General features: G+C 35.0%; 1 protein-coding gene across 7 annotated transcripts in view; it reads left to right on the forward strand.

Moving 5' to 3' along the window:
- U2SURP (U2 snRNP associated SURP domain containing) overlaps positions 1-19,337 on the forward strand; it is a 47,231-nt gene that overhangs the window by 12,655 nt on the left and 15,239 nt on the right. For 2 of the 7 annotated variants that reach the window (XM_080349308.1, XM_080349312.1), the window contains exons 4-22: positions 1,008-1,122; positions 1,527-1,660; positions 2,802-2,843; positions 3,606-3,673; positions 5,214-5,308; positions 5,396-5,431; positions 5,539-5,621; positions 5,940-6,105; positions 7,209-7,420; positions 8,361-8,404; positions 11,680-11,784; positions 12,859-12,929; positions 13,018-13,177; positions 14,273-14,435; positions 14,935-15,014; positions 16,055-16,142; positions 17,494-17,616; positions 18,716-18,872; positions 19,205-19,300. In XM_080349308.1, the coding sequence (XP_080205434.1) occupies positions 1,008-1,122; positions 1,527-1,660; positions 2,802-2,843; positions 3,606-3,673; positions 5,214-5,308; positions 5,396-5,431; positions 5,539-5,621; positions 5,940-6,105; positions 7,209-7,420; positions 8,361-8,404; positions 11,680-11,784; positions 12,859-12,929; positions 13,018-13,177; positions 14,273-14,435; positions 14,935-15,014; positions 16,055-16,142; positions 17,494-17,616; positions 18,716-18,872; positions 19,205-19,300 (2,038 nt within the window). Of the gene's footprint in view, positions 1-1,007; positions 1,123-1,526; positions 1,661-2,801; positions 2,844-3,605; positions 3,674-5,213; positions 5,309-5,395; positions 5,432-5,538; positions 5,622-5,939; positions 6,106-7,208; positions 7,421-8,360; positions 8,405-8,528; positions 9,238-11,679; positions 11,785-12,858; positions 12,930-13,017; positions 13,178-14,272; positions 14,436-14,934; positions 15,015-16,054; positions 16,143-17,493; positions 17,617-18,715; positions 18,873-19,204; positions 19,301-19,337 lie in introns of those variants that run through there. The other 5 variants (XM_080349309.1, XM_080349310.1, XM_080349311.1 and 2 more) reach the window with 5 other exon arrangements.

Here is a 19,337-nt window from a genome sequence, read left to right on the forward strand (position 1 = left end):
GCGCTTTATCACGGAATTGCATTATTCCAATAATTGTAACTGTCTAAGAATGAAAGTGAGTTGTATTTTACATGTTTAATTTGTTCTTGGCACCCATGGCATTAAGATTGAGAGAGGATTGCTTCTTTTTCTCTTCTGTGTGAAAAATCAAGTTCTTGGGCATCCGGAAATTCTGAATTATGGCAGTCCGTTGGTTGTTGTATTGCTCAAAATAAAGACAGCCATCACCTTATGTTATTTTCTGTTGTTTGCCTTATTATCATTGGATTTCAGTAATTAAAGTATCTATTATCTCTGAAATTCTTTCCATATGCATCCTTGTTATTCTGTAAAACGTATTTTTGTTTAATGGCTTCTCTTGGAATTAATAGCAACATTAAAATTGATATTGAATTTTAGGATACTCAGGAGCATCCTAATTTTAGGAAATATGTAGCTTATAGTTGATAGGTAGAAGTTTGAAGATTTTGGCCTTTGAACTTAACACACACAACTCTATTTCAGTGGGATATCTCTTGCTAAGTTGTTGGGAAGAAGTACTAGCCCAAAGAAACATGGTAGTGGTAAATTTAGTGCCTCAGTCCCTCATTGAATTAACTTTATTCTCTGAGAGATGCATGAAGGTGATCCTGTTGTTAATCCCCTTCAGTCACGTGGGTTGATCGTAACAGGTAAGATGTCGTATGTGCTGTTCTTTGATGCTTAGGTCAACAAAGCTCCAGTCTCACAGTACTGGTCTTTCACATTATCTTTCCTATTAGACATTTTTTGAATGTGAATGAACAGTCATATTTGAGCATACAGGCCTTGTTTGTTTTACATGTTACAAGCTGCGTTCTTCCCACATTTCTCAGAAATCTGAATTCTTCTGTCTAAAGCTGAAACTTATTTGATGCAGTTTGTAGCATGAACTCTAGAAAAGGAATGTCACATAGCTAATTTAAGAATAGCTGTCTAGTGAAGGTTGTTCTGTAATGATAGTAAATAGATTAACATTTGCTATGTAGGAGGATGAGAAGGCTGCTGCAGAAATTTATGAAGAATTCCTTGCTGCCTTTGAAGGAGGTGATGGTAATAAAGTGAAAACATTTGTAAGAGGAGGAATCGTTAATGCATCTAAAGGTATAGCTAACCTTTTTTTGTGGGTGGCAGTGGGTCATTTGGCTTTCAGTAAAGATTAGGATTGGCTTTGAATTACATTTTAAAATTAATATGTTGCGTTAAAAGCAGCAAAAGAGACTTGGTGCTAAAATCTACTTTTATGATTTGACTTAGTACTTAGTGGCATGATTTGTCTTTTAAATTTCAGAGGAAAAATGCTTTGTTTCAAAATACCTGATATTTTTAGTTTTTCTTCATGTTCAAAGATGTTAAATTATGGAACATTTGTATTGTCACTTCTAAAAAATGAAATAACATATTGAGTTGAATGAACAAAACTAAAGAACAGAAGCGTTCTTTCTAATAAACAGTATTGTGTGGTATTAGTTAAAATAATTTGTTTTTTAATTTGCCTTTAATTTCAGAGGAGCATGAAACAGATGAAAAACGGGGTAAAATCTATAAGCCTTCGTCACGATTTTCAGATCAAAAAAATCAACCAAGCCAACCATCTAATGAGAAGCCTCCATCCCTCTTAATGATAGAAACCAAAAAGCCTGTAAGTTTCTTACTTGAATATTAACCCCATACTTAGGAAGTGCTTAGAAAAAGGTCTGTGTGATCTTGCAGAGTAGTTTTATCTGCATTTATCACATAGTAAAAGAAGGTGGAAATTTTCATTTGCTTAATCCCATAGCAAATAACAAGATGGTGAAATGCAGAGGTTCAGTAGCCCTGTATCCACCATGGGATACCAGAGCATCATGTACTGCACTTGGATCTGGCTCTTCTATGTTTTTACTATGTTCCTGCTAATTGAGACAGGCTTCTCATGGATGCAGATTTAGTGACTGTTGCAAAGTAACAGTATCTCTAATCCTGAGAATTTGTGAAGTTTTAGAAGCAATTCTTCTTGCTGCCCTCTGTTTTTATGTTTTTATATTTTTTTTTTTTTTAAATTGACCTTTGCATTGAACCAAGTTTTACTTGTGTTTTTAATTTTTTTTATTTTTTCTTTTGTGGTGATGTTTGCGAAGTCCTTTATTTAGCTCTTTGAGTTATACTAAATGATTTGCAGGACTTGCACATTTTTGAAGCTGAATACCTTGTTTTTATTTAATTTATTTGAACTTCTGCATTGTTTAATAATTTTTCGTTGTTCTTAAAATGGGATTTCATCATAAAAAGTAATGGCAATATTATGAACAACCTTAGTCTTCAAGTCAAGTGATAGTTACATATGATTACTGTTACTACTAGAAATATGTAATGAGTAATTAATGTCTTGGTTGTCTTTAAAAAACCTTTTAATAGAGCTTACTACAATTTTTAAGCTTAAGTGAAACGTGTTACTGCCTGTTAGGGTGGGAAACAAGATATAATGTGGTAATTGTGGGTAATCCCATGCTAGCCTCCCTCCAGCTTTATACAAAACTCTAATTTAGACTAGTGGGGTATTACTGGATGGCAGTTTTCATTTTCATTGTATGTAAAGCTCTACAGTTACAGAAGTGAATTGTAGCGTTTTTTTGTTATGCTGAGCTCTGTTCTGTCATGTGCAAGTATTTGTACTGTAAGAATATTACTGCTTTTCAAATTTGTCAGAAATACTTATCAAGTAATGCAATCAGTTTACTCACTTGCCCTGTCCAATGGTGATTGAAGATAATGAGGTAAAAATGATTTTATTTATTTGGCAGACCATCCCCAAAAACAAAAACAAACAAACAACTTTGCCTGGGGTGAGTAGGAAGTCCAGTTTTTCCAAAGCTGTAGTGTGTAACACAAATATTTTGTATGTCTGCCTATTGGAAACGTTTTCATTTAAATTTGATTATATAAAAGCAATGTGTTGAACTTAAGAGTTCACATGAGTTAGTTAAGGTGCATATATTACAGTAAAAAAAAAAAAAGTAGTAGTACATTATCCATATTTTTGTCATTCAAGAGTTTTTTTTTCTGAGGACCTTGAACTATTTAGAGTAACTGTTTCTTCAGGCCTGTATTTGTATCCTGAAGGAAGCAAGAGAAGGAAATTCTTTTCACATAGAATGTTTGTCTGTGGATAAAACTATTCAATATATATATGTAAAGTACATTACATATATATGTACACACATATATCAGTTTAATTAGAGCATGGGGGTTTGCTAGGGGTGTAGTCAGCTTCTAAGTGGAACCAACTGCGAAAATACATCACAGATATTTTAAGTTTGTGTGTTGTGGAGAGTGTTTGATCACACATGCATTGTAATGAGAAGTAACAAAGTTAAGTTTAAGCTATCTTTAATTTTATATTTTCTAGCTTTGTGTTTGATAGCACTCAGTCTTAATGTTTTCAAGTCTGTTTTTTTTAATTTTTTTTTTCTCCTGTAGTTCATTGGTTTGAAAGCTGTGGGTAAAATATGCATGGAAATTATCTACAATTTTGTGATATATGTATAATTTTAATTTTTGTTTCATTTTATCTACTGAAATATTGCCTGATATATCTTTAATTTTAGCCTTTGAAGAAAGGAGAGAAGGAAAAGAAAAAGAGCAATTTGGAACTTTTTAAAGAAGAATTAAAACAGTAAGTTTACTATAAATAAAGAAGATGCAAGGTTTTAAACTTGTATTTGCAGGCAATAATTAGGACATTGTTGCTAAGCTGTTTTCCAAAGTAGTGTGGTGGTTTGTTTTCTGTGTGTGTGTCTTTTGGGTTTTTTTTTCCTCTTTTTTTCTCCTCAAATGTTTGTGGAGTGGTATGGTTTAATTAACAGTAACAATGATAATTAAACATAGTATGAACCCATGCTGGTAGATGCTCGTTACAGGTATGTGTGATTTGTCTGGATAATCAGTTGCCATCTATAATAATGATTTTTCTGGTGTTTCCTGATACTTCTACCCTTTCTTATGCTGATTGATGATAGAACGTGTTTACCACTATTGCTGGAAAGAGCTTCTGTTTTGAAATGTACCACCAACCAGAGTCTATAAAATTATTAAAAAACAAACCAAAAAAAACCAGTATGCTCGCTTAAATCTTTGTCTGTTGAAATGATTGGATTTCTTTGTATGTCAGAGATATTTGATTGTGACCTCTGAAGAGGTTCAGTACTGCATTCCTAAGCAGAAGAATATCCAGAGCAATTAGCCAAAAAAACTGCATATAAATGCCTCAAGTATTTGAGAGATCCCAGTAAGTGGATGGCTGACGATGTTTCCAAAGCTACCTAACCTTTGATCACTTTGGTGTGACTAGAAGCTTTGATGATTGAATCTACCAGCAATCTACCAGGATAAAAAATGGAAACCTAGGTTTGTTTCTCTGACAGCTGCTGTCAGTATGTTACTTAAAAGTGGAACTTGGGATGCAATTCTGTTATAAATTAGCAAGTGTGAGGCTGTAAATGAGAATACTTGTTAAGGTGGTCTCACACATTGTTAAAGTTAGTGAAGATACAGCAAGACAAGTAGATACTGTAGTGGTTGAGGATGTTCAGGTGTTTGGTGTTGATGTAAATGTATTGAATTGACAGCCATGTATTCTTGGCACATGATATCTTTGTACCAGGATTTAAGGCCAAACTATAAAGAACCACGTAATTACTTGTATGAGTACTATACTCAGCGGTACAAACCAAGGTGAGGTCCTATATGTTCTGGAAATGGTCATATGGGGGTGTGTGTCACCTTACAAGGTGACAACCCACGTGAATAAGGCTTAGAAAGGGTAGGAGGAGAAATAGACACTAAGGAGCTGTGTGCGTCTTGAAGAATCATCTGAACAGTCAGTGGGTCTCTGCCAGTTGGATGTGGAATTTGGGTCACTTTTTCAGAGCAGAGTTCTTATTTCTGGTCTTGTGAACTGCATCTCAAACTAAGTCAATTCTGTTTGAGATTCAAACACCCTGACAGTGTGAATGAGGAAGCATGCAGCTAGAGTAATGGTGGAAGCTATATTCCAGTCGATTAAACAGAAATTTGAACATGCTGGCAATTTGAAAGTTTTAACAAGTCGATTGTTTAATATTAAAATTCTTATATTTCTTATGTCAATTGAAAATTTTAGAATAAAAACCTCAAAGTAGTGTTAAGTTGTTACTTATGTTAAACTTGTTTTACAGGATACAAGAGGAACGTGATGAAAGACATAAAACAAAAGGTAGATTGAGTCGTTTTGAACCACCCCAGTCAGATTCAGATGGCCAGCGTCGTTCAAGTGAGTAGATGCTTTTTTTTAATGTTTGTTTGGGTTACAAAATTTGCGGACTAAACTATGTATCTATATATTTTTCTGTTTATTCAGTGGATGCGCCTTCAAGAAGAAACAGATCATCTGGTGGTAATATAAATTCTTTTCTCATGCAATATAATATTGTCACTTAAATGTGTAGCAAGTATTATGACTTCTTTTCTCTTGTTGCTTTTTTTCTTCCTCCATCTTCGTAGTTCTGGATGATTATGCCCCAGGGTCACATGATGTTGGAGATCCAAGCACAACAAATTTGTATCTTGGAAACATCAATCCTCAAGTAAGTTTGGAGCCAAGGAGTAAAGTGCAGTGTTGGTGTGTTTGAGTCCAGCTGAATTGTTTTTCGGTGGCAATTCCCCCCCACCCCTCCTTTTTATTTTAGGCCATACACACATGTTTAAACATATATACTAGGTACATCTGGTGACTGTGTTCATTTGAATAAATGCTCTGTATGATGCTGCAAAAATTAAGGTATCAGCAAAGTGTTGTTTTTCAAGAAAGTAAAAAAATTAAAATCTCGACATTTGGACAATAGTATGAATTGGTATCTTAGAAATACAGTAGCAAGATGTTAATTTTACCCTTTTCTGTGTAGATGAATGAAGAGATGTTATGTCAAGAATTTGGACGCTTTGGACCATTAGCAAGTGTTAAAATTATGTGGCCGAGAACGGATGAAGAAAGAGCAAGAGAAAGAAATTGTGGCTTTGTTGCCTTTATGAACAGGAGAGATGCTGAAAGAGCATTAAAGAATTTAAATGGTAAACAGGTTTCTCCGTTTGGAATTGTAATTATCTTTGTAGGAATATTGAGGAATGATTGTAAGCATATCTTCAAGTTGTTTTATCAGGCTAGGGGTAGATGTGCTGTAACTCCAGCAGACACCATGCTGGCAGTGATTTTGGTTTGCACTGTTTTACTGGCAGCTGAATGTCATCAAACTACAGCTCCACCAGGGCTGGGAGCAGTGCTGGCTTTTGCTGTGGGTAAAGATGTGAAATTTCTGACTGTTTTGAAAATGTGAGCAAGAGGTAATGTTTGAGAATATCTTTTCTTTAAACAGACCATTTTAATAAGGAAACTATTACTTGCGGTAGTTTACCAGCAACATTTTTTGTGGGTAAATTTTAACTAGTACACAGTATATAATCAATAGTTGGTTATAAATATATTATTTTCAATGATGGCTAAATTCCTAATACTGAAGAGGTAACTGTACTACACCAGACATGCAGTTTTACATGTGGGTTATCTTGTCTGTCTTTAACTTGAAAAAAAAAAAAAGAAAAAATCTTACATGAAGAAGAAAGCTATGTCCTTAAAGTTCAGGAAGAGCCTGAAAATCAAAAATCAGCATCCTTGGCAAAAATAATAGAAAATGAAAGGTTACCCTTGTATCGCTTACTCAAAATGGTCCTTTACGAAGCACTGTTAGTAAGTAAGCTTACAACATGTAGAAGTCTAATTGGTTATTACATTCTGTTTGAATAGCATAATTTGAAATCCGTTATTATGAACAAAACATTTTGAAGAATTGAATTGCAGAAATAATGTCATTTAAAAATTGTTAATTTTGACGTGCTGTATATCAAAAGTTTTATATTTTTTTCCCACCAGCAATACAAGTAGTTGTAGTCTTCTGAAAATGTACTTTGGGGAAGATTAATAAAGTATTTCTTGTAATAGGCTTTAATTTGCACATCATGTAGTCTGATAGATGTGATACACTAATCAACAATGTAAGCAAAAAGTAAATGGTGGCAGGCAAACCTAAATGCTGTGCTTGCATGGAGAAATGTTGAGTGATGCAGAACCAATTTATAACAGAATGGTGGTTTTGGGTTTTTTTGTGTCACGTTTTCAGGCAAGATGATTATGTCGTTTGAAATGAAGTTAGGCTGGGGCAAAGCTGTACCTATACCACCACATCCAATATACATTCCACCTTCTATGATGGAGCACACCCTCCCGCCTCCTCCGTCAGGACTGCCTTTTAATGCCCAGCCTAGAGAGAGATTGAAGAATCCTAATGCTCCAATGTTACCGCCACCAAAAAACAAGGAAGATTTTGAGAAGGTAACTTACAGTACCCTGGGCCATATCGCATTGTTAAATGCTACATCTGTGACAGTATTTCAATGGCTCCATATATTTGCATTGCTCAGGCTGACTTTGGCAGCCCTTAGTGTACAAACTCGCTGGCTCCCTGCTGTAGCTCAAGGGAACCTGCCTGATTCCTGAAGCTCTGTTTCATGTTTGTGTTAGGGTACAGTATATCGGGTCTTGATTTATTTTAGTGCTGCTTTCAATCTGGCTATCATTTTCCCCCTCCAGGCTCCCTGGATTTTTTTCTCCTACGTCCCCCCTTTTGTTGGCTGCCATATTGCAGTATCTAAATTGTTTCCTTTAGAGAAAATACTACATTTTAATTTGGGTAGCATTATTTTTTTACACTAGGGGAGTTGATATATTTTGTGTAGAAGCTAATTAGTCTGGACATTGAGTAAGTATTTTATGCTACTTATGGAGTCAGTTTTCAAACTTTTTTCTGCAATATTAGCTGTTTAAAAGGGTAAGTATCTTGTAATCACAAACCAACTTGATTTACATTTGTAAGAATTTGTTGATTCTTTGAATAACACTTAAATATTAGGGCTATTTTCGTAAGACTTGGGAATAAAGTAATACCAACTTGATCCAAGTCAAATAGTTTACAATCTTTTCATAAATTTAAGAAGCTCTTTCTTAATTATATTCAGTGTAGTACCTATTCAGTGCATCAATGTACATTCTGACAGGAATGTTCTGATACTTTGCAATTAGTGAACCTTTATGGTTCACTGACCAGCCATTTGCATTTTGTGTAATTGCTTAGTTGTAACTTCACAGCAGTGATTGCCTGCAAAACTTGTGATAGATGTGTAGTATTTTCATTGCATATGTATATTTTTGCTTGTTACTTGTTAACAATACTCACATATTCTATGTTTATTATCTGATGTGACTTCATATACAGACTCTGTCGCAAGCCATAGTCAAAGTGGTTATCCCAACAGAAAGGTACATGTTTTTCTTTATTATTACTGATCTAAATATAGAAAATTTCCACTTCGGAATTTTAAAGAAAAATGGTGATGTTGAGGAAAAGGTAATGGCTTGACTGAGCAATGGTTCTTTCATGACGCTTGGGAGAAATGTGTGTGTTTTACAGTCTTCTTATCCTTTCTTATCTTAATAACTCTCTTTACTGAGGATAGGTTTAAGTAATTATCTTTTGCATTGAACTTGAGCGCTAGTTTCAGTGTAATGAAGTCACCTGGTGAATGCCAGGGTGAAGTTGCTCAGCTTAGACACTGTGTAAGTCCTGATGTAAACCTCCGAGTACGTCACAGCTGGGATGCAGCTGTCCCTAGTGTAGTCCTGTGGGGTCGCTTGTGGTTTTTTTTTATTTATTCTTATTATTCTTATTTGTACAATTTGTAACGAATTCAGTTAAAAACTGGTTTTGATTTTTTTGTGTGTGGGGTTGTTTTTTTGTGTGTGGGGTTTTTTTTGTTCGTTTTGTTTTGTTTTTTTTAATGTGGAACAGTTAATTATTTTGGTTGCTGAAAAAGGTAGTTCTCTATTACAAGGGTATTTTTTACATTCTGGTCCCAATCAGTGCTCTTCCCTTCACACTAGTCTGAGTACACTCTTGCTCAGTTAAGCTAAAACCTTTTCCCAAACATAGGAACACAACACTGTTTTAAAAGTAAATAAGCACAAAAGACTACCAAATTCTCTTTGACATTGGCCTTGGTGAGCAACACCAGCTGAACTGTCTGCGGCAGCGGGGGACCAGGAAAACATCATGGGATGGATTGGGAAAGTATACAGTTTTTGACCAGACATTGGTACGATCGGCTCCAATAAATGTGGTTTTATTATAACTGAAAAACTTTTTTTGTTGGCCAACTTAAGCTAAATGGCATTTTAAAATAATGCACTTAAAACTGTCATCTTTTTTACTACACTTTTAATTGTCACAAAGTCCCTTTTTCCTTTTTTTTGCGTGTGGGGGGGAAGTCATAGTGAAACTAGTCATGGTAGATAAATTTGTCAGTAGATACTCAAGTGCACTAGTATTTTTGATGGAATTCGAGGACAGTACAATTTTTGTTTGGTAGAGACATTAATAATTAGGGTGACCAGGAGGAATCTTGATTTGAGAAATGTGGAGTAGTAGAACAAGTACTTGTAAAACTGTACAGTGCATACAGAGCAATTAACTTTCAGAGAGAAACGTGTTTCCATTTTATTTACTGTAGCATTTTGAAAGCTTGTAGGATAAGAAAAGCTCATGTTAATTGAACTGTATTTGAAAATACTTTTAATTTTTCTTTCCTAGCGACTTCCAAAGATGCTAATGACAGCTGCTAAGGCTATTATTCAGTGCATCACATTGTGCAAAAAATTCACTTGATTTCAGTGGGATAATACGTTTAATTCTCCTTTACTGGAAAATTTTCAATACCAGTTTTTAACATCTCTTGCTTCTTAGCATTTACTAAACAGAAGACCTTGTATATACACAAGTTTTTTTCTGAGAAATTAATTTTCAAGTAGTCATGTTTTATATACTGAAATGCATGTAACACCCTCTTTCACATAGAGAATGTACTGAATCTTTTTTCCTACATCTGAGATCTTTCCAAAGCAGATGTTCATGTTAAAGCATAAGCTGCTCTTATGCAACTTAATTGTACTTGGTGAAAGAAAAATTCAATGAAAACCAATGGCATGGTTCTGCAGGAAGCCAGAAATGATCACATTGAACTTGCCTTAAAATAAATGGAAGATGTAACAACTCAGAGGCTTGAAAGCTAATTGCAAATTGTTTTCATACTGATGTTTACAAATACAGTTCGTATAAGAACAATCTTGCTATTTAGACTTTCAGAACACTACTTTAAATAAAATGGCTACAGTATTATTGTGACTATGTCCTCTTTACAATGTTTCTGGGATTATAAAAAGCAAACAGGAAAACTGAGCTGTAGGTAGTTGTGGGGTTTTTTGTGTAATATTTGAGGCAAATGTAGATTTAATGCTAGCTGGTATAAAAGAGAACATTTTCTAAGTTTGCAAATGGCAGGGGCAGGTTTTTATCACTGTTTTTAAGTTGAATTTTTTTTTGTCTGCATTATATCTGTGGCAGATCATTGAATAGTCATGGTAGAAAATTATCACCTCATTACTAAGAAGTAATAGAAAGTTCTGCAGCTTTTCAATGTAACAGTTTTTGAAGTTAAATCATTACAAAATTGCTAAAAGGAAATCTAATGCAAAGAACCAAGATCCATTTGTTAGATCTAAGAAAATAAGTTTTAAAATGTAAAAATCTGTATTTTTGTTTGCATCACATTCAAAGGACCCAGGCTGTGAAGCTTTTGATATATGTATGTAATTTATATTTGAAAATTCAGGATCCCGTTTCCAAAAGAACTCCAAGAGATTGGAAACTGAAGATCACTATTTTTCATAAGCTTAGATGACTGTCTCCTGTTAGCAAGCTTTGCATTTTCAGATTTGGCTTGGAAAACATGCACTTCACATCTGCTTCTTGCCTGTCTCAGGATGTAGTGCTGAATGAAACGAATACAGATTTTTAGTTTTTTTTTAAATTGTGATTTGGTTCATCTGAGTGTATGAAGGAGGAAACATTGGATGATATGACACAAAATGATGGACAATTTTGTTCTATGCCTGTAGTTGAGTCTTGACTAAAAAGAGTTTATCTAAATTAATAAAACTGTTGCCTGCTTTGGCATCCAGAAGGCTATTTGCTTTTCCTTTCATACTTGAATAGTTTGAAAGATGAATGCAGTTTCTGTTGAATATTCAAAATATGTGTGTTTAATTTTGAGCATAATATTCAGCCACTTCCTTGTCTGTAGAACTTCAGCTAACACTTTGGTCTTAGTTCTAGACAATTTAGATGAGGGCTTAGTTTTTGATAGTTAGTTGTACTTTGGTGTTCTGTTGCCCATTTTTAAGCATAAAGACTATTAAGCTTCTGCTAAGCAAGAGATGGTTGTAGGCTAAGCCGTGGAAATTCGGGAATGAGGTCTCCTCTTAAATTCTTACTCCACCACTCTTAGGCATGTCGTTATTTTAGAATGCCCGTGTCTATGGTGCAAGGCTATAATATGTTCCATGTTACCTTATCTTTTATACTGTTTTCTTAACAAGGCAGCAAAATAATCTTCTGCACAGTTGTAGTGTCTTAGGTGGAGTGTAGTTTTATATAGTGTTAGGTCTGAATCAATTTTTCTTTAACTGTGTTGTTGTTGTAGGAATTTGCTCGCTTTGATACATCGAATGATAGAGTTTGTGGTACGGGAAGGGCCTATGTTTGAAGCCATGATCATGAACCGAGAAATCAACAATCCAATGTTCAGGTGCTTATTACTTTGCTTCAATTTGAAATAGTGCTAATATTCACTACTGCTAATATTTTGCATTTTACAACTGTACAAATACTTATCCTATCTTTTTATGAAGACTGCACTTTTATTCCAGTTGTTACTAGTGTGTGCGTGCGTGTTAAAAAAATACTATATACCCACTATAAAATACATTTGTACATATATAAAACTATATAACAGATAAATCAAGTAACATTTAATATCTACTTTCTGAGGGATTCAAAGTCATCAGTGGAAGCAATAGCATAAAAAAAGAAAAAAATTTCCTCCCCCTTTACCACCCCCCCCGACAGACTATCTCAATATAAAGTCCAGTCTTCATGGAGCCTAATTTCTTACCTTCAACAAGAGCTGGGAGTAATTTTTCTTTGATGTCAACAGGAACAATAGGAATAAGGATTAGACTTCAGCTGACACAGTGGAGTTGTCAGAATGTCTAGCTCTTGTCATTAATGGAATAAAAAAGGAACCAGGGAAACACTCAATGAACTTTTAAAAATGTATCGCTTGCAGTAAGGTTAAGTGCTTCGTTTTGTTTTCTATGTCCAAATTGAGAAAATATGCAGGCGAAAATATCCTGTCCATTAAAAATGGGCTGCTGGTCCCTCCCATCTTGTTAGAGCTCTGACTGACAATTTACTGGTGGAAAACTTGGAGTCATTTAGATCTGAGCAACCCAGGTGTGTACCTGTGAGTTTCTGCACCACTTGTGCAGAGGTTGCAGTTGCTCCCATAGTGATTCTTTGTACTGATGATTCTTCTGCTTTATGGTGGGGCTGCACAGTTGTTCTTTTTCTGCTTATAACTTCTGAGAGATGCGGCACCTTGTGCCACTCTGCTCTCTGCTTTGCAGATTGGATGTGTATGTGCATGGAGCAGTTGCTCGTTCTGCACAGCGATGCTGGATGTGTACATGATTTTAGCTGTTCACCAAGTTCCCTCGGTAGCTGATGTGGGATTCTGAACAGGGTTTTGTGATATTTTTTTGTTACTTCATTTAAATAATGTGTAATATGCTTTGTGCCTCTTCTTTGCTCTTTGGTTTAGGTTTTTATTTGAAAACCAGGCTCCAGCCCATGTGTATTATAGATGGAAGCTTTATTCAATTCTTCAGGCAAGTAGAATTTTAGTGACAATTCGTAACTTGAAGCATAATGAAAGAAAAAGAACACCAACATAAAAATACTTTTGTTTCTTTGTAGGGAGATGCTCCAACCAAGTGGAGGACGGAAGATTTCCGTATGTTCAAAAATGGATCGTTCTGGAGGCCACCACCACTGAATCCGTACTTGCATGGGATGTCAGAAGAGCAAGAAACAGAAGCATTTGTGGAGGAGCCGAACAAGAAGGGTGCACTTAAGGAAGAGTATGAACTCCCATCACTTTATAGTCCTGTTTTAACTGATAATATGCTTGTTGTTCTCCTTTTGCGTTTTTGTAGTTATAATACGTCATCCCTAAAGTGTTATCAGGCTTGTCATAATATTACTTAGAAACTCAGCACTTTTTAGTTGGTCTTTTTTTGATGATACTTGCTGCTAAATATGTTGGGGATTTGGTTCGTTTGTCATCATTGAATAACAAGTCTTTTCATTCCAGTTGTTATTAACCATTTAGCTGAAGGGGATTGGGAAGATGAGAGTTTTTTGCTATATATGTTCCTGTCTGCTGGTAGGGGTATATAGCACCTTTCTCAACATGGTTGACATCTCATAATATCTAAACAGTTATTACAATTTCAAACTTACTGATGCTGTTCATCAGAAATTAAAATTGGGGGCAGTTAATAAGCAGGAAGAGACAGATCATGAGTGTTCTTTGCTGTGAATTCCAGGTGTGGTAGGGATGGCTATGGCAGTGGAAATACATAAATGATTTTCTTGATTTTGCTGTTATTGTTTCAACTGTGTGCTTAGCATGGGGATTTTTTTCTTGTTTTATTCTTTTCATCGTAGTTATGATACCAGTCATGGTTCTGGAGATTTTAAATACATAATTTATTTCTTATATCTTTTTGAAAGGCTCAAAAAGTTGCTCTTTTGAGAGTGTTCTCTGTGTATGGAGGTCAGGGAAAACATGAAATAATTGCTTCATATTAGCTTTCTTAATCTAATGTTTCTTATTCCACAGCAGAAATTAGTTGCATGCTTTAGATTTATCCATTTTCATTTAGTCTTAAACTAAATCTAGAAGGAGGTATTGATCTGCTTCATTAAGTATTTCTGTTATTTTTCATTGATTTCAGTATGTAGTCAAGATTGAGTGGGAATTTTTTGCACTTTATTTATATCACGTGGATGCATATGTCCATGAGTCAATGAAAAAACTCTGGCAGCATAATGTAAAATATTTAAAATTACTTTTGTCCTTAAGGTGGAAAAATCAGAAACATCTTTAAAGGGAAATTCCCCAAAGTATTCTTAATTTTATATTGCAAGTATTACAATTCCTAACATTTCAGACAGAGGGACAAGTTAGAGGAAATCTTGCGTGGATTAACACCCCGGAAGAATGATATTGGTGACGCAATGGTTTTCTGTCTAAATAACGCGGAAGCTGCTGAAGAAATTGTGGACTGCATTACAGAATCGTTGTCCATTCTGAAGACCCCTCTGCCTAAGAAGGTGTGGAGATTTTCTATAGTCTTGTATTTTTGGGGAAGAGCTCACTTAGCAGCCTGTGCATATAGTTTCAAGCAGTATTTCGCAAGTTTCAGATAGCATTGAGGTTTTGTATGAAAATGTGGGCTTGAATTTAAGGATGCATTTTTCCTGTGGGATTTTGTTGTATATTTTTACTCGTTTGAACCTGCTTTTGAAACATGTTCTGCCTTACTGTGAAGTTGAAAGCAGCAGGATAGCCTGTTCAAACAAAGAAATAAAAATTGAAATGCCCTGATCTGTCCTTTGTAATACTGTGTAATATCATGTTACAGTGTCTGTTACACTGTAGTGGGCTAATTGCCTCGTAGCATGTTAATTAACAATATGGTGGCTGTGTTATGCTTTGTTCTAATCTGGTACTTTTAGGTAGTTTGTCTTATATTCTTTCTGGACAAATGCATATAGTTTAAGGATAATTTAAACTCTAGAGTTAGCTTAATTTAAACATTCTCTATTGCAGATTGCACGATTATATCTAGTGTCGGATGTGTTATACAACTCTTCAGCCAAAGTTGCCAACGCTTCCTACTATAGAAAATTGTAAGTGTAATATTTTAGGTTATTGATGATTAAAAAAAAGAATATCCTTATATTCAGTTTTGTACGTCTCTGCATGCATGTGGTTGTAGAGAAATTCACACTTTTCTGTGAGGATACTGTTACAACACTGATATTTATGTCTGTTTTCATGAAAATGTATAAGATGTAGCATGTTAGTGCATGGGATGAATTACTTTGTAATGCCCTATGCAAGGGACCACTTTACTTGGAACTTCAGAGAGGTGAGAATCATTCATGAGCCTCTTTACAGAAAGAGACTCTGTAAATAATATTCAAGCTACAGTATAGATAATAATCCATGTGAAGTTGTCAGTTTTTGAATATATATTTTTTTAAATTAAAATATGTTTTTATAGTTCTCCATCAAGTTAAGAGAACTCATAAGGAGATTATGTACTTTGTTTCTAGGGTGTTGAGCAGAATTTAGGAAAAATGTCCAAGGGAGAGTGTCTTTGTCCTACTTAGGTGATTGTGTCTGTGTCTCGGAGTCTCTCTAAAGTTAGGGTGGCATGATGGGGAATATTCAGCATGTTACAAAACTCTAGCAATTGCACATGTTTCTCATTGCAGCGTGTCTTTGCTGTGACAGTTTATTTTTTGCACATTGAATGAAACTCAAGAAAAGCTGGGCAGCTGTTACTGTGCTTTCATGGAGGGGCTCATTGAGTAAAATACAATGGAAACATAACTAAGGATTTTTTTAAAAATACAATTTGAATTTTGAGACAATTATTCCGTTGTATGTAAGGTTGTAAAACTCCTTTTATCCTCCTCCAATCTTTCCAGGCTGTATAAAGAGACGGCAGCAGATGTGAAGATCTCCCTTCACAGTTCTGTTGTTGTCCAAGGTGATTTAACATGTAGTAATCTTATTTGCTTTATAGTTCAGTTCATGGCTACTATAGGGGTCAGAACTTGTGCTTTTGAGTCCTGTGTCCCAGGTATTTTCATGAATTATGTATGTCCAGAAAGCATACGTTGCAAAGTTTAACTAAAGAAATGTATATGTTTAATTCTAGTTTTGAAACAAAATTATGTCAGATATTCTCTGATCTCAATGCTACCTACCGTACAATACAAGGCCATTTACAGTCTGAAAATTTCAAGGTATGTATTTCATTGTTATTTACATGACATAGAAGTCGAATAAATAGATGTTCCTGCACAAGAGATTGCATACTATGATAGGTGGTTTAAACCTCAAGCTTCCTAATTAAGCCTTTTTTTAAAAACCTAAGTTTTTCTGTCTTGCAAAGATAGCCTTGAAATTAAGGAAGAAAATGAGCATCCAGCAGCTGAGGTGTGCTGGTAGATGTACCCCTGCAGAGTTGAGACGTTATCTATCAAGTACTTGAATTGCAAACAAGGCCTTCAAGCTTTTGGATTATTTTTGGACCACCCCTATTTCAGTGTCAAACCTAAATTTGGTCTCCTCGGTGTGAAAAGAAACTGCTGAACATAACAGCATAAAGTTATTTTTAATATTTTTGTGATAGTTAGGCTTCATTTTTTGAGGTCTAATAAGCTGCCTGACCGTGGGTAGTTGAGAGTGATTTTTGAGATCAAGGGCTGGGCTTCTCAGCATTCTCATGCTCAGCCTGGCTTTTCTTTCTTCTGTTTAAAACAAGGGTGTCAAACTCATTTTTGCTGGTGGCCACATCAGCTGCTTGGTTGCTGTCAAAGGGCCGAATGTAATTTTAGGACTGTATGAGTGTAGGAGTAGTTTAAAAGATGTCTCTACGTTTCTTTTCTTCTTTTATTTTAAAGCAGAATCTTCAAATACAGAAAAACTAACTATACTGTAACCTTTGTATTAAGGTCTTTATCCTGGCTGTCCTACCTTCTCTGCTCCCAGTAGCTCTAGACTGAGAGTCATTTGTAGTTTTCTGCTATTTTAAAACTGTTGATTCCATTATATGGTAAAGACAGGCAGCAGATTATTTTTATAGCTACTTCTCCAGCTACATTTAATGTGTCAAGCTTGAGCTGAAGGCCTATCATTTCAAATATACTTCTACCAAAAAGTGAGAGCAGGAAGATAATTTCACCTGAATAATATGAGTAAGCCCATGTTAATTTTAGTTACTCTGTTTTAGAAAAGTAAAGATATTTTCTGTTACGTTTAGTAGAGACACCTGCTTTGAACGTGTGGGCAAAATAAAATTTACCATTGGGATAGGAATTGTTTACAGCTGAAATTGATCATGTAACAGGAATTTAAAGGGAAAATGGAACTAAAGTATGATTTTTTTATTTTTTTTTTTAGAAAAAAGTACTTCCTATAGACCTAGGTTTGTAAATTTACTAGTCTTGCCCAGTATGGTATCATTGTAATATACTCTACTATGGATCTACTTAGGAGTAGCTGTCTACAGTAGTAGTTCTCTGTGGTGTATTTCCGATCACTTAAAGTTTCTTAGTACAAAGTTTTTAGCATTTTTTGTCCTATTGCTTCTAGCAACGGGTAATGACATGCTTCCGAGCGTGGGAGGACTGGGCCATCTATCCAGAACCATTTCTCATCAAACTACAGAATATTTTCTTGGGGCTTGTAAATATCATGGAAGATAAAGAAACAGAGGTGAGTGACCATGGCAGTGGTGGCATCAGATGGTGAGGACATATGTGCAAATACAAAATAGGGCTGGCAAGCATAATTTTGATAGCTCTGTTAGGGTGAATAAACCTTTTTTTTCCTCTGAATCGTTGCTCTTAAATACAGGTGTAACAGATATTTTCAGATGCAAATACTGTTTAATCTGCTTATGCATTTATTGCTTGTAAATCAGGTGCTGTGATGGAGTTAAATTGTGAAACCGTTTTGGAGCAAGGAGTAGTGCAGATCAATAGGTATTTCCTTTGTATTGGAAAGACTGTAGTATGTGTCTGTGAGTTTTGAGTTAGAATTTCAGGCATTAGTTTTAATTCCTAGATAGCTTGAGATCTGGCTATCTGAATCATCCAGTTCTTTTTGTGTGTGTCATGCTTGGCTGCAGTAGAGCCATCTGAGCTTGCCTCGAGAGGAAGGTTGTGACAGGTCATTTACACTGGTGATATTCTACTTGGACCTTGGCTGTGTTGTATTAGAGCAGTAAGTTGCAAACTTTCTAGTTGTGCTACAGCATTTATCTTAGTTTGTTTTGTTTTGTTTTTTGTTTTTTGCTAGAGGTTATTTTAACCAGGGTATGTAGTGACTTTTAATTATTCCATAGTGACATGTATAAATTATTATTCAATATTTTGAAGCTCAATGCTTAAAATTTCTAAAATGCCATTAGCACTGAGTGAATGTGTACTGATCTGTTTACAGTTAGGTATAAATATTGTTTAAGAGAATTGAGACAGTGAACACTAATAAACAGATGTATGTTTAGGATAAGTTCTCTTTTTTTGAATATAGTTATTGCAAAGCTTCCAGTACATTGTGGACAAATTCCAAGTTCTTGCTTATAACTTTTGGTAGGAGGATATTGTCATATTTTTCCTCCGCATTAAGCAATTGTACTAGATAGCAAAAATTGGTAAAGTTGAGGTTTTTTGGATTGTAGGTATTTTTAAAACTAAAATGATAATTTTAAAAATTTAAAAATGGTAATTTTAAAAATGACTAAATTAATAATTGGAGAAGTAAAGAAAAGCAATGTAGCTTTGTTATTGAAATAATTATTATTTGCTTTCAGGAAGTACCAGATGATCTCGATGGTGCTCCCATTGAGGAAGAGCTTGATGGTGCTCCGCTAGAAGATGTGGATGGAATTCCGATTGATGCTGCTCCTATTGATGATCTGGATGGAGTCCCAATTAAATCGCTGGATGACGATCTTGATGGAGTTCCTTGTATGAAATGTTTCAAGTTTACTTTCAGTTTGAATCTTTAATTTTTGATGATGCAGCATGTAGCTTTGCAATATGTTGAATTGATTCATTTCAATTTGTTCTCAGAAGAGCTAGTTTAAAAACTGCTTTTAAATTGTTAGTGCTTCAGGGACACAGTAGGTGTCTTCTGGTGTTTTGCACATCAGGTTCCAAATCCCAATTTATTTTCTTTGCAAATAATGAAATGGTATGATGTGCTTCAGTATTTAAATCGGGTTGGTGTATTATGATTTTTTCATTTGAACTTTTGAAGAGCTTTGGAAATTATTTCTCTGTCTCTCTTTCGATAACAGTGGATACGGCTGAAGACCCAAAAAAGAATGAGCCGATATTTAAGGTTGCCCCTTCAAAGTGGGAAGCAGTGGATGAATCTGAACTGGAAGCTCAGGGTTAGTTTTCAAACTATATATTAAAATAAAACACTTC

The sequence above is a fragment of the Nesoenas mayeri genome, assembly GCF_963082525.1.
Source record: "Nesoenas mayeri genome assembly, chromosome: 9".
NCBI lineage: Eukaryota > Metazoa > Chordata > Aves > Columbiformes > Columbidae > Nesoenas > Nesoenas mayeri.